The 18,136-nt window shown below is 37.8% G+C and overlaps 1 protein-coding gene across 1 annotated transcript in view; it reads right to left on the bottom strand.

The window, feature by feature from the left end:
* Positions 1 to 900: 900 nt before the first annotated feature.
* LOC145685991 (putative lipid scramblase CLPTM1) overlaps positions 901 to 18,136 on the bottom strand; it is a 90,658-nt gene continuing 73,422 nt past the window's right edge. Inside the window, exons 8-11 of the mRNA XM_081758802.1 lie at positions 16,999 to 17,174; positions 13,089 to 13,329; positions 6,169 to 6,336; positions 901 to 2,082 (exon numbers count right to left, since the gene is read on the bottom strand). Of these exons, the coding sequence (XP_081614928.1) occupies positions 1,925 to 2,082; positions 6,169 to 6,336; positions 13,089 to 13,329; positions 16,999 to 17,174 (743 nt within the window). The 3' untranslated portion in view covers positions 901 to 1,924. The remainder of the gene's footprint in view (positions 2,083 to 6,168; positions 6,337 to 13,088; positions 13,330 to 16,998; positions 17,175 to 18,136) is intronic.

The raw sequence follows: 18,136 nt of genomic DNA, 5'->3' as shown, positions 1-18,136 counted from the left end.
TTCTCTTGATTGAATGAACGCCGGTTATCCACCAGTACACTTTTATGTTTGCAAAAAAATACTTTTAACGTGAAATGAAGCTATAGAAGCACGCTTGAAATGAGGAGGTTAAATCTTCTTCAACTTTGAAAACTGAGAACACTTCACCTTACAATACATTTGACATTGTGACCAAAGTATTCTATTCGATGTTTGTTTCTAGCACACGTTTCAATTTGAAATAACACTCTTACCAATATCACTTGACATTTTCCAACGCAGTTGAAAATATTGTGAAATTGGAGCTGTCTCTTTCTTGTACCGAGGTCACAAATTACTAAAATTCAACGACTACGTAAAGTTTCTGAAAGTTTAGTATTTTCACACTTCCAAGTCAGATTGATTTTTTAATCACTTTTGGGTGTATGAGTTTACCAAATTAATTGGATTAGAATTGTAGATTTTAAAAATGTCAATGGAAGCTAGCTGCATAGCTGTCGACAGTATATTTAAATCTAGTTGTGTGATTAGTGATGTATATAGCTAATCATTTAACCAAAAGATAAGGTGGTTGATATTTTGTAGAAACAAATTTTAGTTTTGTGTATTTTTGGCAAATTATTAGTTATGATTAATGATAGTGGATGTTTGAGTATCTTCAGGTCGTTTTATCATCTATTAATCAAAAGACTTATGTAACAGTGAAAAGCATGGCACGTAACACACAAAATAACTACTAAATTTTCGTTCAGGGAAAAAAAATCTTTTGTTGTTACGTTTTGAACATGAAGGAAGAAAATATCACGCTGTTCTACTGTCTGTCACGCTGTTCTGACATATAATACTTACTACTCAATCACATTTCTTTATGATAAATTAGGTGGATACAGTAAATGAACTATTCCTGAAAATGACAATCAATACATTTTAATACTGGTTTTATTCTAAGAATAATTCCCAGTGTTTTAATCCTCATTATTTTTTTTTAAATACAACCAAACATTTACAAAGTTCTTTGTGACGTAACATGGAGCATATACTATGGGAGAAGTTTTAACAAATTATTTTTCTTTTTTTTTTTTATCAGGCATCATACAATACTTGAAAATACACTATTTTAATTCTAACAACAAGAGCATTCACAGCTTTTTTTTTCTTTCTTTCTTTTGTCTCTCAACACTTATATTGCTTCACTTTACACTTGTCATTTCGAAAACATACTCACTAGAAAACAAGCACCAAATAAAAGGATTCATTAGTAAAATTTATAACACACTCTTCGCATTACTTACGTTTTCTTTGCCGAGATATACTAACAACATACGGGTCATTAATAAATACACAAACGCCAAGATCACAAAATTTATTGAAGACCTTGAAAGTCAAATGATCCAAGTGATGTTTTATGAACCTATGATAATGTTTACTATTTAATAATTACCTTCTGATAATAATGTGATTTGTGGCATAATTTGAAATAGTCCATTCTTTTTCTTCATAAATAAAACTTTAAGTTACCCTCATATTAATCTGACATTAGCACTCACATCATTTCCCTTCAGAGATCCTCAATTAACAAAATTAAGATTCTTATATTTCCTGCGCATTTATTTGTTTATATTATTATTATTGTTAACAAAATTATAATGTGGCACACGTATCCAAAAGCCACGGGAAAGCACTGTTCCACTTTATTTTCAATAAAAACTAGAAACAAAATCATGAACACATCATTTTTTTTTTTTTAAAGTGAAGTATAAACTTCTTATTCACAAATATAACAAGTATTTCTATTACAAAATAATCAAAAAACGGCTAATGTAATTATCACAGGAAAACACATTTTGATCTACATGGATAACCACATGTAAATGCTGTACATTTCTCTAAATTCTCCATGACACGGTGAGATTTTATTTCTAGTAAGCCTAACGAAAACAGTTCATTAATCGTTCTTCTTATCACTAACAGCCACAACTCCATTACTCTGTTTTGATTTTTCCACTTCTTCTTCCATTTCCCCTGAGAAACCAAATTCATTCACTCTGGTTGGGTCGGTCTTATAAATCCAACGTTGATACAAAAAGATGAAAAATACAATATCTGAAAGTACAAAATTCAACAGCAATTAGTTCAAAAGAACTGCTACTTACACAAAACATAATATGCTGCACATGGAATATAACGGAGTTTTATCTTCACATCATAGAAAACTGTAAAGTTACCTCCTCACAAAAGAATAAAATTAAATACTTACTAAATGCTATGATCTACAGTTTTTTGTAATTTTCGGTGTTATTCCATGGTAATCAGTGAAACCAATTCACTTGCGTAACTGTAACATCAAACTGACTAGGTACTGTTCAACTGTGACTAGTGTCTCAAAAACAAATGCACTTTTAAATCATGCATTAAAAAAAAAAAAATAAATAAATAAATAAATAAAAAAAATAAAAAAAAATAATGTGTCATTCTGAAGTTCTAAGATCACTAAAAACTATTAGCTTTTTCCTTTATATTGGAAGAGCGTGAGAGACATGATCTAATATAGAAAAAAGAATACAATTTACGTCCTCAAAAAGGTTTTTAAATATTTGATAACTTAGTTTCGGGCGTGTGTGTGTGTGTCTCAGTAGATAAAGTTAAAAAAGAGATCCATTGATAACCCCCAAAAGTATCACAAATATTAAAGATGCTTTTGGAGGACTAATTGGCGTTCTTTTTTCATATTAGACTTTCCCATTCTTTGTTTCTTCAGTGTGTAGCATAGGGTGAGCAGATTTTGACAAGCGAAAAGCAGGACACAAGTATAATAGTATATGATAATTTACTGCGTCGGCAATACGCAGGTCCTTATTTCATTTAACATTAACCTTATGTTCATCATTGATTTTTGTAAAAAAGAAAAGCACTGAACAAATGTATTGAAGGAATTCAACACAACCCCAAATGCTTTGATGAATGACAAACTGATTTATTTTTATCAACATACTGCAAAACTTCTTGTAGGGCTAAAGATTTTTTTTAATTGATTTCCGGAGCGTGGGATTATTTTAAGGAATGAGGGAAAAATTAGACCGGCACAAGGGAACTTCTACTTAACTTGCTTAGCATCACTGTTGTAACTTAAAATATAATCTTTCCTACCTTACCGATATCTCAACAAGCCCTTCTCATCGTGAGTAAAAACAATGTATTGCAAAACAATGGTTTGTTGATTGTTCTCCTTTCCTAATACTTGAGGAAACACAGCAGTTCACCATTCAGGAAAAGGGTGCATGTGATTCAAAATGTTGTGAATAAAGAATGAAACATTAAAATATTGCAAGTTAACTCAGGAAATTTCGCAGGGCATTTTTAAAAACAAAAGGACATTTATCGATTTTCTAGGAGTCTTCGCAACACGCAGGACAACTCTTCAAAAAATAGGACTGTACTGCAAAACTCAGTACGTCTGGTCACCCTAGTGTAACAGCACCATTTGTTCGTAGCTTTAGAAAAGAGAAAGCAGAAGTGGCTCATTGTGTCGACATAGTGATATATCTGGTACAGAACGCAAAGATCACAATTAGGCTTTGCTAATTAACATATCCCGATTCTTGGGAACGAGTGCTGCCTGAAAGTAACGTTTCGAAGCTGTGTTGTTTAATGTCCAGCAAAAGATCTTAGGTAAGCTAAAACGAGGCCACGAAGTAAATCCAAATATCGAAAGTATTTGTAAGGCAACAGGTAACACTAGATATGAAGAAACAAATGTAGATTTGCGGAAACAGATTCACATTGTCAATCTTATTCGCTAAACAGTACGTCAAAATAAATAATACGATCATTCGAAAGGATATACTTGTTATAAATGTTAAATGGGAGAATAAGATACAAAACAGGAATTACGACAAATATCAGAATGCACCATCAGCCTTTGTGAAGTAGTTTGATCTCGAAAAATGATCCTAAGGACTGCAAAACGAGAATTATGAGACGTGGACCTACCACTTAACGTGGGATCCGAACCACATGATCCCCCGTCAAGAATCGAACAAAGATCTCCCACCCCAAAGACGAGCATGCTAACAATATAATACGAGGGAGTTCTAATCAATTGTTCATACTTATATATGAATTCATGAAATACAGCAAGGATCATAAATTTATTTTAGTTTCATATGTTAGGGAGCTTATTTTAAAACAATAAATATTTCAGAGTTAGAAGTGATTCTATGCATCTTTGTTTCACTTTTAGTTTTGTTCCATCATGTTTAAGCCTTCTTACTTAGTTTTGCAGCATCTACAGAAAATCACTAGCGTAACAGCTTTCTCTAAAAAACGACATTCTTTACATTGTTTTATTACCCCCTTGTTGATATCAACATTTAAATTAAGAGAAATTATCAACATATAAAAATTAGTTGTGTTCCAAAATAGAAGAACTTACTATTATTATTGGAAGCTATTATGAAAAAAAAGAAAAGTAGCCAAATTAATACATCCAGAAGTGATTAGAAAATTGCTAAATATGTTTCTGTGCTTTCAGCTAAGGAAAGAAACTAACGTACGAGAGAACAATAAAAATATCCGACCTTGGTGAAAGGAAAAAACAAATATCCCGAAACCTTCAAATGTCCCTGTCAGTTCTGGCCGACCAGATACAACGCAATGCCAGATGTGGGTACCAAAATGTGTGTGGAACAAAACCTCAAGTGCACGCCTGAAGACGTGGTGAAACACCTAAAGTGAGTCGGACTGCAGTTGTTAGATATCTGGGAGAGCTCGAAGACGTAACTCTTGCTTATCACAGCCAATACAGCTAAGCGGAAACTGTGAACAACAAACATTGGCGCCAGGAAATTTTCTGTGATGAGTCCATATTTTCTCAATTTTCATTCAACGAACTGGAGACATCTTCAACAATTCCACTTGGACCGCTTAGATCTAACTGTCAAATACAGAGGGTTTTTATTGATGGTGTGGGCTGTCATTTTGGAGCTCTGGACAACCCCATGTTACTGAAGTTTATTGGCAGGCTCAATAACGATGGATACATTGATATTTTGCAAAAGGGGTCTGCTACCGATATTTTACTTCTAAAAGCAATTCTGCTTATGGTACGTGGTGCTCTTTGTTATACTGCCGGGACACTTAAACTTGGAAGAGACAAAATGGCATCCAAAAAATTGCCACGAATCAGTCTCAACATATGAATCCAACTACCGTGTCTGGCTGTATTAGTTCGTGTAATCAGACGGCGTCTCCAAAAACCCGCTTTCCACGGAGAATTCCAACGTTTGCATAAAAAATGAAATGAAATCTTTGAGTTTTACGTCCCATGGTTATGCCGGTTAGGCTAAAGGAGACGGTGATTATGAGAAATGAATGAAATGGTGGAATGAAGAAAGTGGGAGGAAACGGGAGAACCCCGAGAAAACCCACGCACACGGTGTTTGTGCACCACAAAGTTCACTTGGCGGGGGCTGGGATCGAACCCGGGACCCCAAGCACCGGCGAGGTGAACGCTCTACCACTGAGCCACCGCGGCCCCCAACGTTTGCATAAAGAATGGACAAAAATCACCCAGGTCAAAATCATGCAACTCACTACGCGCACGGGTTAAGATTTTGCTTGAACCTAAAGGTCGATCAACAAGTTATTAATCGGCATTCTTTAGTTTCTTTTAGTTTTAGGATAGTTAAAAAAGTTTGTAAATGAAGTTGTATGTTCACTTCTGATGTTATTTCGGTAACAATGCTTTGAATAGTTTTCGAATGTATTTCTAGATGACATCCCCAAAATGGCTAGATTGATATCACTTTCAGTCATCAAAAAAGGGCCGAGTGACGTCAAACTATTTTCAAAAACTTATTTCTAAAAATACAATTTTGCAAGAGAACTATAGTTGAGATGAAATGGTAAAATGAAGAACTAAAACTAATATTTAAAACTAGTTTTTATTTTTTAATTTTTTTAGATTTTATTTTATTTTTTTAGTCGTCTAAATTTTCACTGGAACTGAAAAGAACTAATATGGCTAAGCTAAAATTACTCTAATTTCTGCGAAATAATCTAGTGCGGTGAGGATTAAAATAATGCTTCACTTTTTAACATGAAAAACTTATGCCTTCACCTACAATTCAAATTCTTTTAATGTATAATTAACTCCCCATTTTCAAAACAGTATTATGAGTTTAGACTTACCGTCTCTGAAGCATCCCAATCTGTACATGGTTGGCATTTTGATAACAAATGCAAAAATATCATCAATAAATGTATTCAAAAACTTGTAAGTCATCATTCGCCATGGTAAGTGAGCAACCGATTTCAACTTATAATTTATGAACAGCTGTGGAGTCATCATTATAAAACCTGCAAGACAAGGTATATCTCTCTGTAAAATAAACATATTACCACTTAAATATATGTATTTATATATACTAATTTTATATTCAGTAAATTACTATATTTCATACCTTAGAATCAAACTGTAGACGGTATTGCTTTGCATCTCCCATAAAAAAAAAAAAAATTAATTTAAATGGATTTTTTTAGTTTTTTTTTAAATCACTGACTCATCCTTCAAGTTTGATGGCTTAGGGTTCACGTAGCGCCACCAGCCTTTGAATCTGAATTCTGCGTATCACTGCATAATCATGGCTCCATCTTAAACGTACGAACAGTCGCGTTCACAAGTTGTTTCAATATGATCAAACACACTCCGTTAAGAATTCAGCTCGACAGGCCAGGATAGACTGAAAGTATTTGAGAACAGGATCCTGAGAAGAATATTTGGACCCAAGAGGAACGAGAATGGGGAATGGCGGAAACTTCATAACGAGGAACTACATAATTTATACGGTTTACCCAACATTGTTAGGGTCGTCAAGTCTAGGAGGCTTAGGTGGGCAGGTCATGTAGCTAGAATGGAAGAAAGTAGAAACGCTTTCAAAGTCTTGACTGGAAGACCAATCGGAAAACGACCATTAGGAAGACCTATGTGCAGATGGGAGGACAATATTAAGATGGATCTCGCAGAGATAGGAATATAAAGGATGCAATTAGCTAAGGATAGAAGTCAGTGGAGAGCTTTTATGAACGCGGCATTGAACCTCCGGGTTCCATAGGCCATAGAGTTAGTTAGTTAGTTAGGCCAGACAGTTTATTCAGAAGGAAGAAAAGAAAAAAAAATGCAGTGTTTTGGAAGTGATTGATCATATTCTTCAAAAGTTTAATGAGTATAAAGGAGCTCCAATCGGTAAAATGTCTGTACGTCTTCTCCCTTTCCTTTATACGCATTTTACGAAGCAACAATGTTCACAACAATCCAATCGATTTCACGACATAGACAAAACAAATACCAAGAAGTATATGGATTATCCTTCGGTTGTTGATTCAATTTGCCTTTCGGCATGGTTTCACCATCCTTCTCTCGAAATTTTGTCGCCCTCCGAAAATATACACTGAGAAAGCAGAAGAAACATGCTGCCACTTATTGGTGAATAACTTACAGGATGCGTTACTGCCAGTAATTAAGTGGACACTTTAGGTACACCCTATGGTCTAGAAGTGAATTTCCGGCCAATGAGATGATTTTCCAAGGTGATAGTACGTCAATTCACACACACCCTGGAGATGTTGAAGCAAAATGGAAACGTAAATCAACCTAACGGACCTGGTCTCCTTTTCCTGGCGGTAGCGCCCACCCCCATTCGCACTCAAAAAGACACAAAACTGAAGAATTAGGGTTGGAATGGCTGCCCCACTCTCCATACAACCTCAATTTAGCGCCGAGTTACTTCCAACTTTTTCCGGTGTTAAAGTCAGCATTGCACGGTGAACGTTTCGAAACAGATGAAGTGAGGAGAATGCCAAATAGCCAGAGCCTTTATTTTTTGAAAACGGTTTAGACAAGTTGATGTAAGGTAAGATAAAAGCCTGACTCTATGGGTGTTCAGAGGTGAGGAAGGACTCACACATGTATGTCTAGTTTATAAATGTATCTTAAAAGAATAAATATTTTACACCTTAGAGTAACATATATTGAACGATCCACGTATATACATCTTAGGGATGGGCAACGTTTTTCACCGAAACTGGTTTCGCGTTTCTTTCACCGAAATCGGTTTCGTTTTTTTCCAGAACCGGTTTCGGTGAAAACTTTTGGAAAACACACAAAACTATTTCTGTGGAAACGGATTCGGTTTCCGGAGAACAACGAAACACTATTCTGGTCAGAAATAGAACAAATTTTGGGAAAAAACCGGAAGTTTTTGAAGAAAACCGAAAACGAACCCGGTGAAAACCGAACCGGTTTTGCAGAAAACCGAACCGGTTTTGCAGAAAACCGAACCGGTTTTTGAAGAAACCGAAAAACCGGTTTTTGTGCCCACCATTAATACATCTACACCTGACTTGAAACGAACTCTATTTCGTCGCTCGAGTAATAATACAACATATTGTCAGGTTGTAATAAATTAAATATAGAGATAAAATAATAGCAAATAAAATTTGTAATACTAATAAAATAACAGAGAATAAATCTTCACAGGGCGCTGAGATGGCATTAATACAACGAATATGAGCGACGGCACTGGAAGCAAAAAACCTCTTAAACGCGACCTACAACATTTGAAAGTACTAAACGTTTTATACCGTCTGATAATTTGGAACATTCCATGTCAATACTCATTACATCATTCTGAAAGTGCTTACAAATGCATATTATATGAAACACAATTCTGAATACGTCCAGAATACTCAGACTTCAGGGAGAGTTTACGACTGCCTAATCAGGTTTTGGGGAATAATGAGGTCTTCAGTGATTATGTTCTCACTTTTGTTCGTGTATTTGGAATAGTTCACGTGTTCTGAGCTATTTTCTTTTTTACAGTTTTTCTGTTAATATAGATATACCACATTGACTTGATACCTAGTGTTCCGTTTCAGGCGCTGCTATCGGGTGAAGGAATTCCACTCTCTTTTGCTAAGGCTCTCTCGCTTAGCAACTGCTGAACCCATATTGGCTCAACGCGTGAGCTTTAGTTTGCATTTTTGCTACGGCTCAAGATATTTTGGCAGCACAATAGTTTCTGTTGGAGCTACTTTTAAAGTTATTTTCTTGTTACGTGTATATATATATATATATATATATATATATATATGAAAGGCATGCCCAAATGAAAGTGGGACTGATACATTTAAGCAAAGGCTTATTTAGTTTTAATGCATAGGTATATTATAAATTGAAACGTGTTACATACGGGACAAGATCTGTGTAACAATACTGTCTATACATAATCACCTAGTGGTTGAGACAAGTGTCCCATTGGTCCACGAGACGATGGATACCGTCAGTGAAGAAAGTCGTGGATTGCGTGCGGAACCATTCTTCAACTGTTTCTCGGACCTCATCGTTGTCCGTGAATCGGCGTCCCTTCAGTTTTTTTTTAGTGGCCCGAACACATGAAAATCGCAGGGCGACAGATCAGGGATGTAAGGAGGGTGTTGGAGAACTTCCCATCCGAAGTGCTGCAGGAGATCTTTGCACACTTGTGCCACATGAGGGCGGGCATTATCCTGCAACAGAATGACCCCTTTTAACATGTTACGTCTGCGATTTTTAATGGCTCTTTTCAGTTTGCGAAATGTATTGCAGTATCTGGTTGCATTAACTGTACCTCCTGTTTCCAACCAGTCTAACATCAAGGGGCCCTTCTCGAAGAAAGAAAGAAAAAAAAAACACGGGAGCATCACTTTCTCTGCTCGAATTGAGGAATGACTTTCTTTTGGGGCGTGGAGAACCAGAATGTCGCCATTCCATACTCATTTTCTTCGTTGCCGGATCGAAGAAATGGCACCAGGTTTCGTCGCAAGCTACAATTCGGGACAGAAAGTTGTTCCCTCTGTGCGGTAACGCCATAAATGCTGGAAGCAAACACCCATCTGCAGAAACTTCTGGTCCTCAGTGAGATGTTTTGGGATTCATTGTGTACAAACTTTGCTGTATTTCAAATGTTCATGAAGAATAGTGTTCACGGTTTCCTTGCTCACAGATAGGTTGTCTGCAATCTCCCGGGTTGTTATTCAACGGTTCTCCCTCACAAGGGCGTCCACTGCAGCAATTGATTTATCCATGATGACCACATGTGCTTGACCTGGGGCCGTGGCATGTCCGCTGTACTCACACGTCCATGACGAAACTCACTATACAATCTGAACACTGCAGTACGAGACATACACTCAGTCCCACAGACAACCTTCATTCGACGGTAAATACACTCAGTCCCACAGACAACCTTCATTCGACGGTAAATGTCAGTTCCACTAACATCTCTGCCGACAAAAAGTGCATTACTGCGCGCTAAGCCTATTTAGAGGAATCCATGGCACGCTTGTTACCTGTTATCTCGCTTCTGTTGCAGTCAACAACACACAGACCCTATCCACTGTATGTCAAATTTCTCCTGACATACACTGCCATCTACCAGGGAAATCGTAAAGTTCAACAACTAGAAATAACGGCGCGCCAACCTCAGTCCCACTTTCAGTTGGGCGTGCCTTTATATAAAGTTTGGAGTGGCGTTGTAGGCGTCCGGAATGGCACATTGCTGCCACCTGTGTATAAAGCGGAAGATGCATGTAGTATGTGTTTGACTGTTCATGACATACGTTGATATTGTACTGAGTTCAGATGGAGTGGGGCGATTACGAAAATCGTGTAGCAGTAAATGCACTGCATAAGGTCGGGAAGACAGCAGGTGAGATTTTCAACCTCCTGAAACCCCTACAAATCAGCAAGAGATTCGTGTATCGCGACATACAGCAATACACCGAGACTGGAACAGCAGCTGACCGCGCAAGGAGTGGCAGACCACGAACGGTACGAACCCCGCAGTTCCAGAAAGCATTGCAGCAAGAATTCGAAGAAATCCTGTTCGAACACAAAGTGTGATGGCTGCTGAGATGAACATCAGCAGAAATTCCATGTCTCGTGTGCTTAGGAGTGACCTACATCTTCGGGTATATAAGAGGCGGACTGGTCACTTTCTGACCCAAATGTCGCAGAGGGTCCTTAAATCAAAGAGACTGTTGCGGTGTTACGCCAACAATCTGCACAAAAAGATTCTGTTCACTGACGAAAAGGTGTTCACAATTGAACAGGTCTTCAACGCCCAAAATGACTGTGTGTATGCCACGTCATTTACTGAAGCTGCTGAGGCAGCTCCAAGGGTTCAAAGGGCACATCATCCTGCTTCAGTGATGGTTTGGTGGGGAGTGAGCTACTCAGGCACAATCCAGCTGCATTTCTGCAAACAAGGTGTTAAAACATCTGCCAATGTGTACCAGGACACACTGCTAGCACCTATAGTGAAACCTCTGCCTGCTACCATGTTCTCTGGAGAAAGGTGGTGGACCTTCCAGCAGGATTCCGCTCGAGGCCACAAAGCGAAAACAACCCAGGACTGGCTGGCACGGAACGTTCCCGACTTCATTTCTACCGCTGATTGGCCTTCTAGCAGCCCGGACCTTAATTTGTTCGACTACAAACTTTGGGCAGTCCTTCAGGCAAAGGTCTGCAATGAACGGCATCCATCTGTCGAGTCTGAAACAATCCTTGACCCAAGCAGTGGACAGTTTTCCCATGGACGTGGTGCGTAATGCCATTGACCAGTGGCCGGACAGACTTCGTGCCTGCATGAAGGCCCAGGGGGAGCATTTCGAAAAATGATTCGTGCGTCAGGTGTACAACATATCAATGTAAAACATGATCAAAATAAATTGCCTTGGTGTTAATATTCTCTGTGTTATTCACATTCAAACAGGGGTTGGTCAAAAAATCTAAAACGTTTGCAAAAGTGTGAAAATCATACCTAGTATGGTGTGGGGCCTCCTTTTCCGTCCAAAACAGCTTGGATCCGACGTGGAATGGACGTATACAGCTTCTGAATCGTGGTGTGTGGAATTTTGTACCATTGTTCCTCCAAAACATGCTCCAATTCCTTAAGGGATGCTGGTGGAGTGTAATGAAACCGAACACGCCTTTCTAACTCAGACCACAATGACTCAATGATGTTCAGATCTGGTGATTGTGGGACCCAGGGGAGGTGTGATAGCTTCTGGTCATGCTCCTCAAACCATGATTTCACCGTTTTTGCAGCGTAACAGTGCCAAATCATCGTGGTAGATGCCATCACCATCAGGGAACAATATTTGGGCCATGGGTAGAACCTGGTTCCCCAAAATGGCCTCATATGCTTTAGTATTTATCATTCCATGCAAAGCTATGATGGGACCTGCGGAAAACCACGATTTCGTTGCCCATACTGTAACAGAACCAGAGCCGACAGTCTGTATCATAGGCCTGCGACGTTGTTCTCCATACGTAAACACAACCGGTTGTTGGAAACAAGGTGAAGGTCGATTCATCGGACCACATTACGTGTTTCCACTGCTCATGAGTCCACGCCTTGTGGTCCTTGCACCACTGGATACGCCTCTTCGCATTTATTGCTGTGACCAGGGTTTTGGCGAAGCGGCCCTGCCATGAATTTTCATTTTATGAAGTTCCTGTCGCACTGTTTTCGATTAAACCGGGTTCTGTAGGCCGGAATTGAGTTCAGACATAATTTCATTGCAGTGGTCTTCTTTTTAGCTGCTCAATTCGTTTTAATGCCCTCCGGTCCCTATGTGACAGGATTGTCTTTCGACCACTGTTGCGCTTTGCAGACGTCGTTTGCCCATGATTTTGTGTATGCCCTCGTGACAATGGACACAGTGCCTTTCGATACCCCCATAATTTCGCCACTGTTGCCACTGAAGCTCCAACCAGACGGGCACCAACGGAAGTCTGTCAGGTCGCCCATTTTACCGCACCACTTTCACACCATGACACTCACAGGTGAACGGGTTACTGCTGACGGAAGAGGAAGGTCCACATGACACATTGAAAGCAAGAAACGATCGGAAACCGCAACAAACGTTGTACAGTGGAGGGTCAAACTTACGTGTCCTGTAGGAAGTGTTTTTAGATTTTTTGTCTTCCCCTATATTATATATATATATCCTTATTACACACTAAACAATCAATCAACAATTTTGAATACTTTTCACAACTTACTTACCAAAAGTTAACAAGAATCCATACAACATGGATAATACCCATGAGTACCAGCCTTTGTGTTCAAGATAAAGAAGGGAGTATACTGCATAACCTCCTAGTAAGGGAAATAACGCCCATGATAAATACTTAAATGCTAACATGTCGTACTCCTTTGTACTGGATTGAACATATGACCCTTTATCTTTAAACGTGATGTATGGGATAAAGCCCAGGATTTTCCGATGAATCTGCACATCTGTCACCTAAAAGAAAAAGTAAGTACTAAGTCACAGTTTTTTACATATGGAACTAAGATTATAAAGAAAAAGGTGTCATAAAATTATGCATACGATCTGAGCACGCGATCGTAATAAACTAATAAATTTATTTTTTACGTAAAATGACAGAATATGTATCTTATCGTTTATATCACTCAACCATAATAAAAACTACATTATAAACAGCAATTACACTACTCAAACTCCATTGCATTATTTGACAATTGCTACGGAACATACCTACATTTATTCATAACTTTTGAGAACACGATCTCAGTATATAACATTACCTATGTGAGTACAGATATTTAAATTAGTTCCGCTTCATTACCAAAAACTAGGTGGGTTCTCCACTATACACCGAAAAAAATAGAACATGATATTTTAAAAAATGCACAGCAATATAGGGTGTGAACATGAGATGCAAGTTGCCATGACTGCAGAGTTCTGATTATACCATTTCAGACAGCACAATATCTGTACATCTGTTTGGCATGCTATCGATGCATGTATTTAGGAGAAATGTGGTGTCCAATTCTTTCTTAAAGTCAGTTGGAGAGCCTCCAGGAACCTAGATGATCGATTCTTCTGTGCAAGTCGTATTCTGACACGGGAAGGTTCCACAAGTTGTCGATCAAATTGATTGCCACATAGCACATATAGAGAATCAGGAGAAATGAAAATGAGCAAACTTTAAGGTGCTACAGAGCAAAAGGATAGGAGCTACGGGGCTTGAAAATTTGAATATCCAAAAAAAAATATATCATGGAATTATGTGTGTTTCAAGTAAATATCTTGAAAACCGTTAAAGCAATCAAAACAAAAGTTCCACAATATAATGAGAACAAAATGCTCTATCAAAAACCATCGAAAACCACAAACAGTATTCAGGTTCAGGTTCAGGTTCAAGGTATTTTCCTGCCAACTTAGCATAAAATATTTTGTTTGAAAAGAGTACTATATACAAGTGCGCACAGATTTAAAGTGCACTCTTATCACTAAACATAACAGTGAAGTGTAGTGTTACAGTGTTGCACATTGTTCGAGTTACGTGTGCTGAAAATGTGCAATGGAGAAATCTGATATGTGACAACAAACTATAATAAAGGAATCTGGGTCTCATACTATGAATTTAGTTCAAATGCATCGATAGTATAACATAGCAAAATGTCAGCAGTGTCACAAAATATTGATGCATTTGAAAAACGAGATTGAGTGAGCCATTTTTACGTCCTGTGTAAGCTCCGAAGCTATATAGGACGAGACCTATAGTGTACAGTGGAATACGAACCACTATGAAAGAGAAAAATAACAATGAAATGTAAGATGAAAAGTTCAACAAAAGCATGTCCAAGGAGGGATTCGAACCTGCCATCCCTAATATGTCGGTTGTTTAGCTTTCTACACCACACGGCTATCCGGGCCGACTAAAAACGAAATGAGGTAGTAATAAAATAATTATATTTCCAATGTGAATATTAATATTACAGTATACAAACATAATCATATGGTATGTAGGAAAGGAAGTAAAAGAATATGTCACTTCACACGTAAGACATAAACCAAGAAAGTACTCTTTTAAATATTGATAAGATAAACTGGAGAACCAGTTTGCAGAATTAGAAAACACATGTTTCTTTCCTCGCATGTATCATTTTGTTTTCGCAAGTTGTTTGCTTATTATTCACCGGGGCTACAGAAGAATAATGCAAAACCCTCACTTTTTCTAACGCATTCCTTTATTACCATCTGTTATCACATATCGGACTTCACCACTGAACATTTTCAGCACACGTACTCCAACAGTGTGCACATTGTAACACTACACTTCACTGTTATGTTTAGTGATAATAGTGCATTTTAAATCTGTGCACACTTGTATATGGTGCTATTTCCAACAAAATATTTTATCCTGAGTTGGCAACACTGCTTCACATATGGCAACATTGCTTCGCTTACTGCAACACGGTTTGTGGTTTTCGATAGGGCATTTTGTTCTCATTATATTGTGCAACTATTGTTTTGATTGTTTTAACGTTTTTAGTATTTGCTTTAAACGTATAATTCCATGGTGATTTTTTTTTTTTAATTCAAATTTTGAAGCCCCGTAACTCCTATCCCTCTGGCCCATAGCGCTTTAAATTTTGCTCATTTTCATTTTTCATGATGCTCTATCAGATGTGCTATGCGGCAATCAGATTTGAGCGACAACTTGTAGGACCTTCCCGTGTGAGAGTACCCCAGATATGTTCGATGGAATTAAGATCTGAAGAGTTGAATCTTCATCTATACAGTTGATGTCCTCACTCTTCGGTATCTGTAACTTTGGCGCGTGTTGTCATCCATGTAAACGAAGTCTGGACCCGCCTTTAAGATTTTGGTACAATAATGTTCTCCAGTGACGGATCCAGTGTCACAGATATGAAACTGTATTCTCCCATTTTTCAATACGCCTTACCATACCATAACTTCAGAAATCCCATACCTGTCACATTTACGGATGTGCTATGAATGATGTGTGTTCCTCGTTCTTTTCACCCAAGTGATATTCAGAATTACTTGTCGTGAGATGGTTTTAGGAGCTACAAGGACACACAAAACACTGGCAAATGCACAAGAAACTTGGACTTGAGAGGCAGATTAAGTTTTTTTTGCCAACTGGCCTATGTACCGATCCTGTCGAACTGTTGTACCCCTTCTACGACTTCTATTGTGCACACGCACAGTTGTTGCTATTGTACAAATGACTCTCTGAAGTCGGAAATGACGCTTTTGTTACACTCATCGCATGAACAGCCTCTGTGGGACTTTGACCTGTCTCAAGCCAATCACAACTCTACAGCGATGACAATCACATGATGAATTTTTGCATAGTAGTACTGTACTGACAACAGCCTTCACTGTATTTGACTTTACCCCATAGGTACTGCCTTCTCACTTAATGTCGCAATTTTTCTTAATAACAACGCTCACAAAGCACACTTGTCTCTTGATGGGTGCAGTGACTCACTAGTGCCTTCTAGTGGTATATCTAAACATGGAGCAGCCATGTGAAGAAAAGTTGCGTGTGATTGTTCCCTAGCGATTATCAACTAATGTTATTATTTGATGATGATGATTTGGAGTTTAACGTCCTGTTCAACAGCGAGGCTATATGAGATGTGGACTTACTGACTAACGTGGAATCCGAGCCACATGAGCTCCCGCCGGGAATCGAACCCGGGTCTTCCACGCCAAAGGCGCGTACGCTAACCGCTTAGCCATGAAGGACCGCTCTTATTATTATTTGATTTCATGGTTTTGCAATTCTTTCTACAGTCTTACAGTGTATTAGGTTTTCCTAATGCTAATGCTAATAATAATAATAAAACAAGCACAATATTTTCTCATCTGGAATCAAATCCGTGTTCACGTAAAGCCAGCATGTGTAATAACTACTTTTTATTGGAAATCGATACTTCTTTTACAATATAATTCGTTCATACAGCTTGTTTTAGGAAATATTAAAGAAAGTGAAATAACTCTTGAGAAGACTATACTTTACAAGCTTCCACATATGATCTACTAAATGTAAAATAAGGAACTATAGCATAAAAAAATGAACCAACATCCTACTGTTCTTGATAGAATCTTAATAAAACAATAAAACCTTACCTTATGTATTTTCCACACCTCTATTCCAAGGCCTATGAAACAACTTATTCTTACGATGGTATTCGTATCATTATCCAACACATACAACAGCACAATAAGTGACTGGAAAACATTAAAAAATACTGATCTCACGGACAATCCTTCCAGTGATTTTCTGTTGTTCCAAAACTGAATGTCTGAAAAACAAAATATTTTAATATAAGGCAAAGTTTCACATTTGAAGGTTCACGTAAAAACGATCAGCCATAGAAAAATTACATTTATATTATGCCAATTCATATGAAGTAATCCCATTATATATATTCTCACCATATACACTGACAAAACAAAACTGCCTTTTTTTAAATATTGTAATCGCAGCCCGTTTGCGTGGTAACCAGTTTTATTAAGCAGCGCGTGCCAATTACTGACTTTGCAGACCTTGACGTAAACTTGTAAATCTTAGACTGGATTATTCAAAAACCATGTAACAAACAATTTTCTTCCGCACTTTCTGGCTTTTAATTTTGTCTCCTAGCATGAAAAGCCTTAATTAAACTTTGATAAGTGAAAATCACTCATCTTGTCATAAGTCAAAATCAAATTTTAGTATCGAAAGTTAACAAATTTTACCTTTTAGAGCTTAAGTTTACAATGAAGGGGTGAAATATCAAAATTGATTCTTTTAACTGTAAATACATATGGTATTATCACTATAGGTTACAACCGCCACCTTGTTAAAGAAGTATTTTTTGTGGACTCTCGTATATTTCGTAAAGACAGTGATTACTTTTTCGATTTATACTTTATTCTGCGACGCAAATAAGTTCTTTCTTTGGTGGGAATTGCTTCCTTCCCACGCAATTGAACACAGAAGTCTTTCATCGTTTTTTCATAATATATTTAAAACAGTGCTTTGTGGTGAGAACATTTCACACAGCCCGAAGCTTCTCAGTGTTTCTCCCTGACTTATTAATATGCACAGTATATATTCTACAGTTATTTGGAACTGAATTAAGTGCTTTCTTTAATCGTTTATGGAAATATTGCAGTAGATTAGAGCAGATCAGAGTAGACCAGATGTTCGTACACCAGAGCGACGCCAGCCACACCGCTTTTCCAGTTCGTTATCTGTTCTTTCACACGCCCGAGTTATCGC

The sequence above is a fragment of the Thermobia domestica genome, chromosome 5 (genome assembly GCF_964235325.1).
Source record: "Thermobia domestica chromosome 5, izTheDome1.hap1.1, whole genome shotgun sequence".
Lineage (NCBI taxonomy): Eukaryota > Metazoa > Arthropoda > Insecta > Zygentoma > Lepismatidae > Thermobia > Thermobia domestica.
The sequence above is the reverse complement of the archived record's forward strand: the minus strand, read 5'-3'. Positions and strand labels throughout refer to the sequence as shown.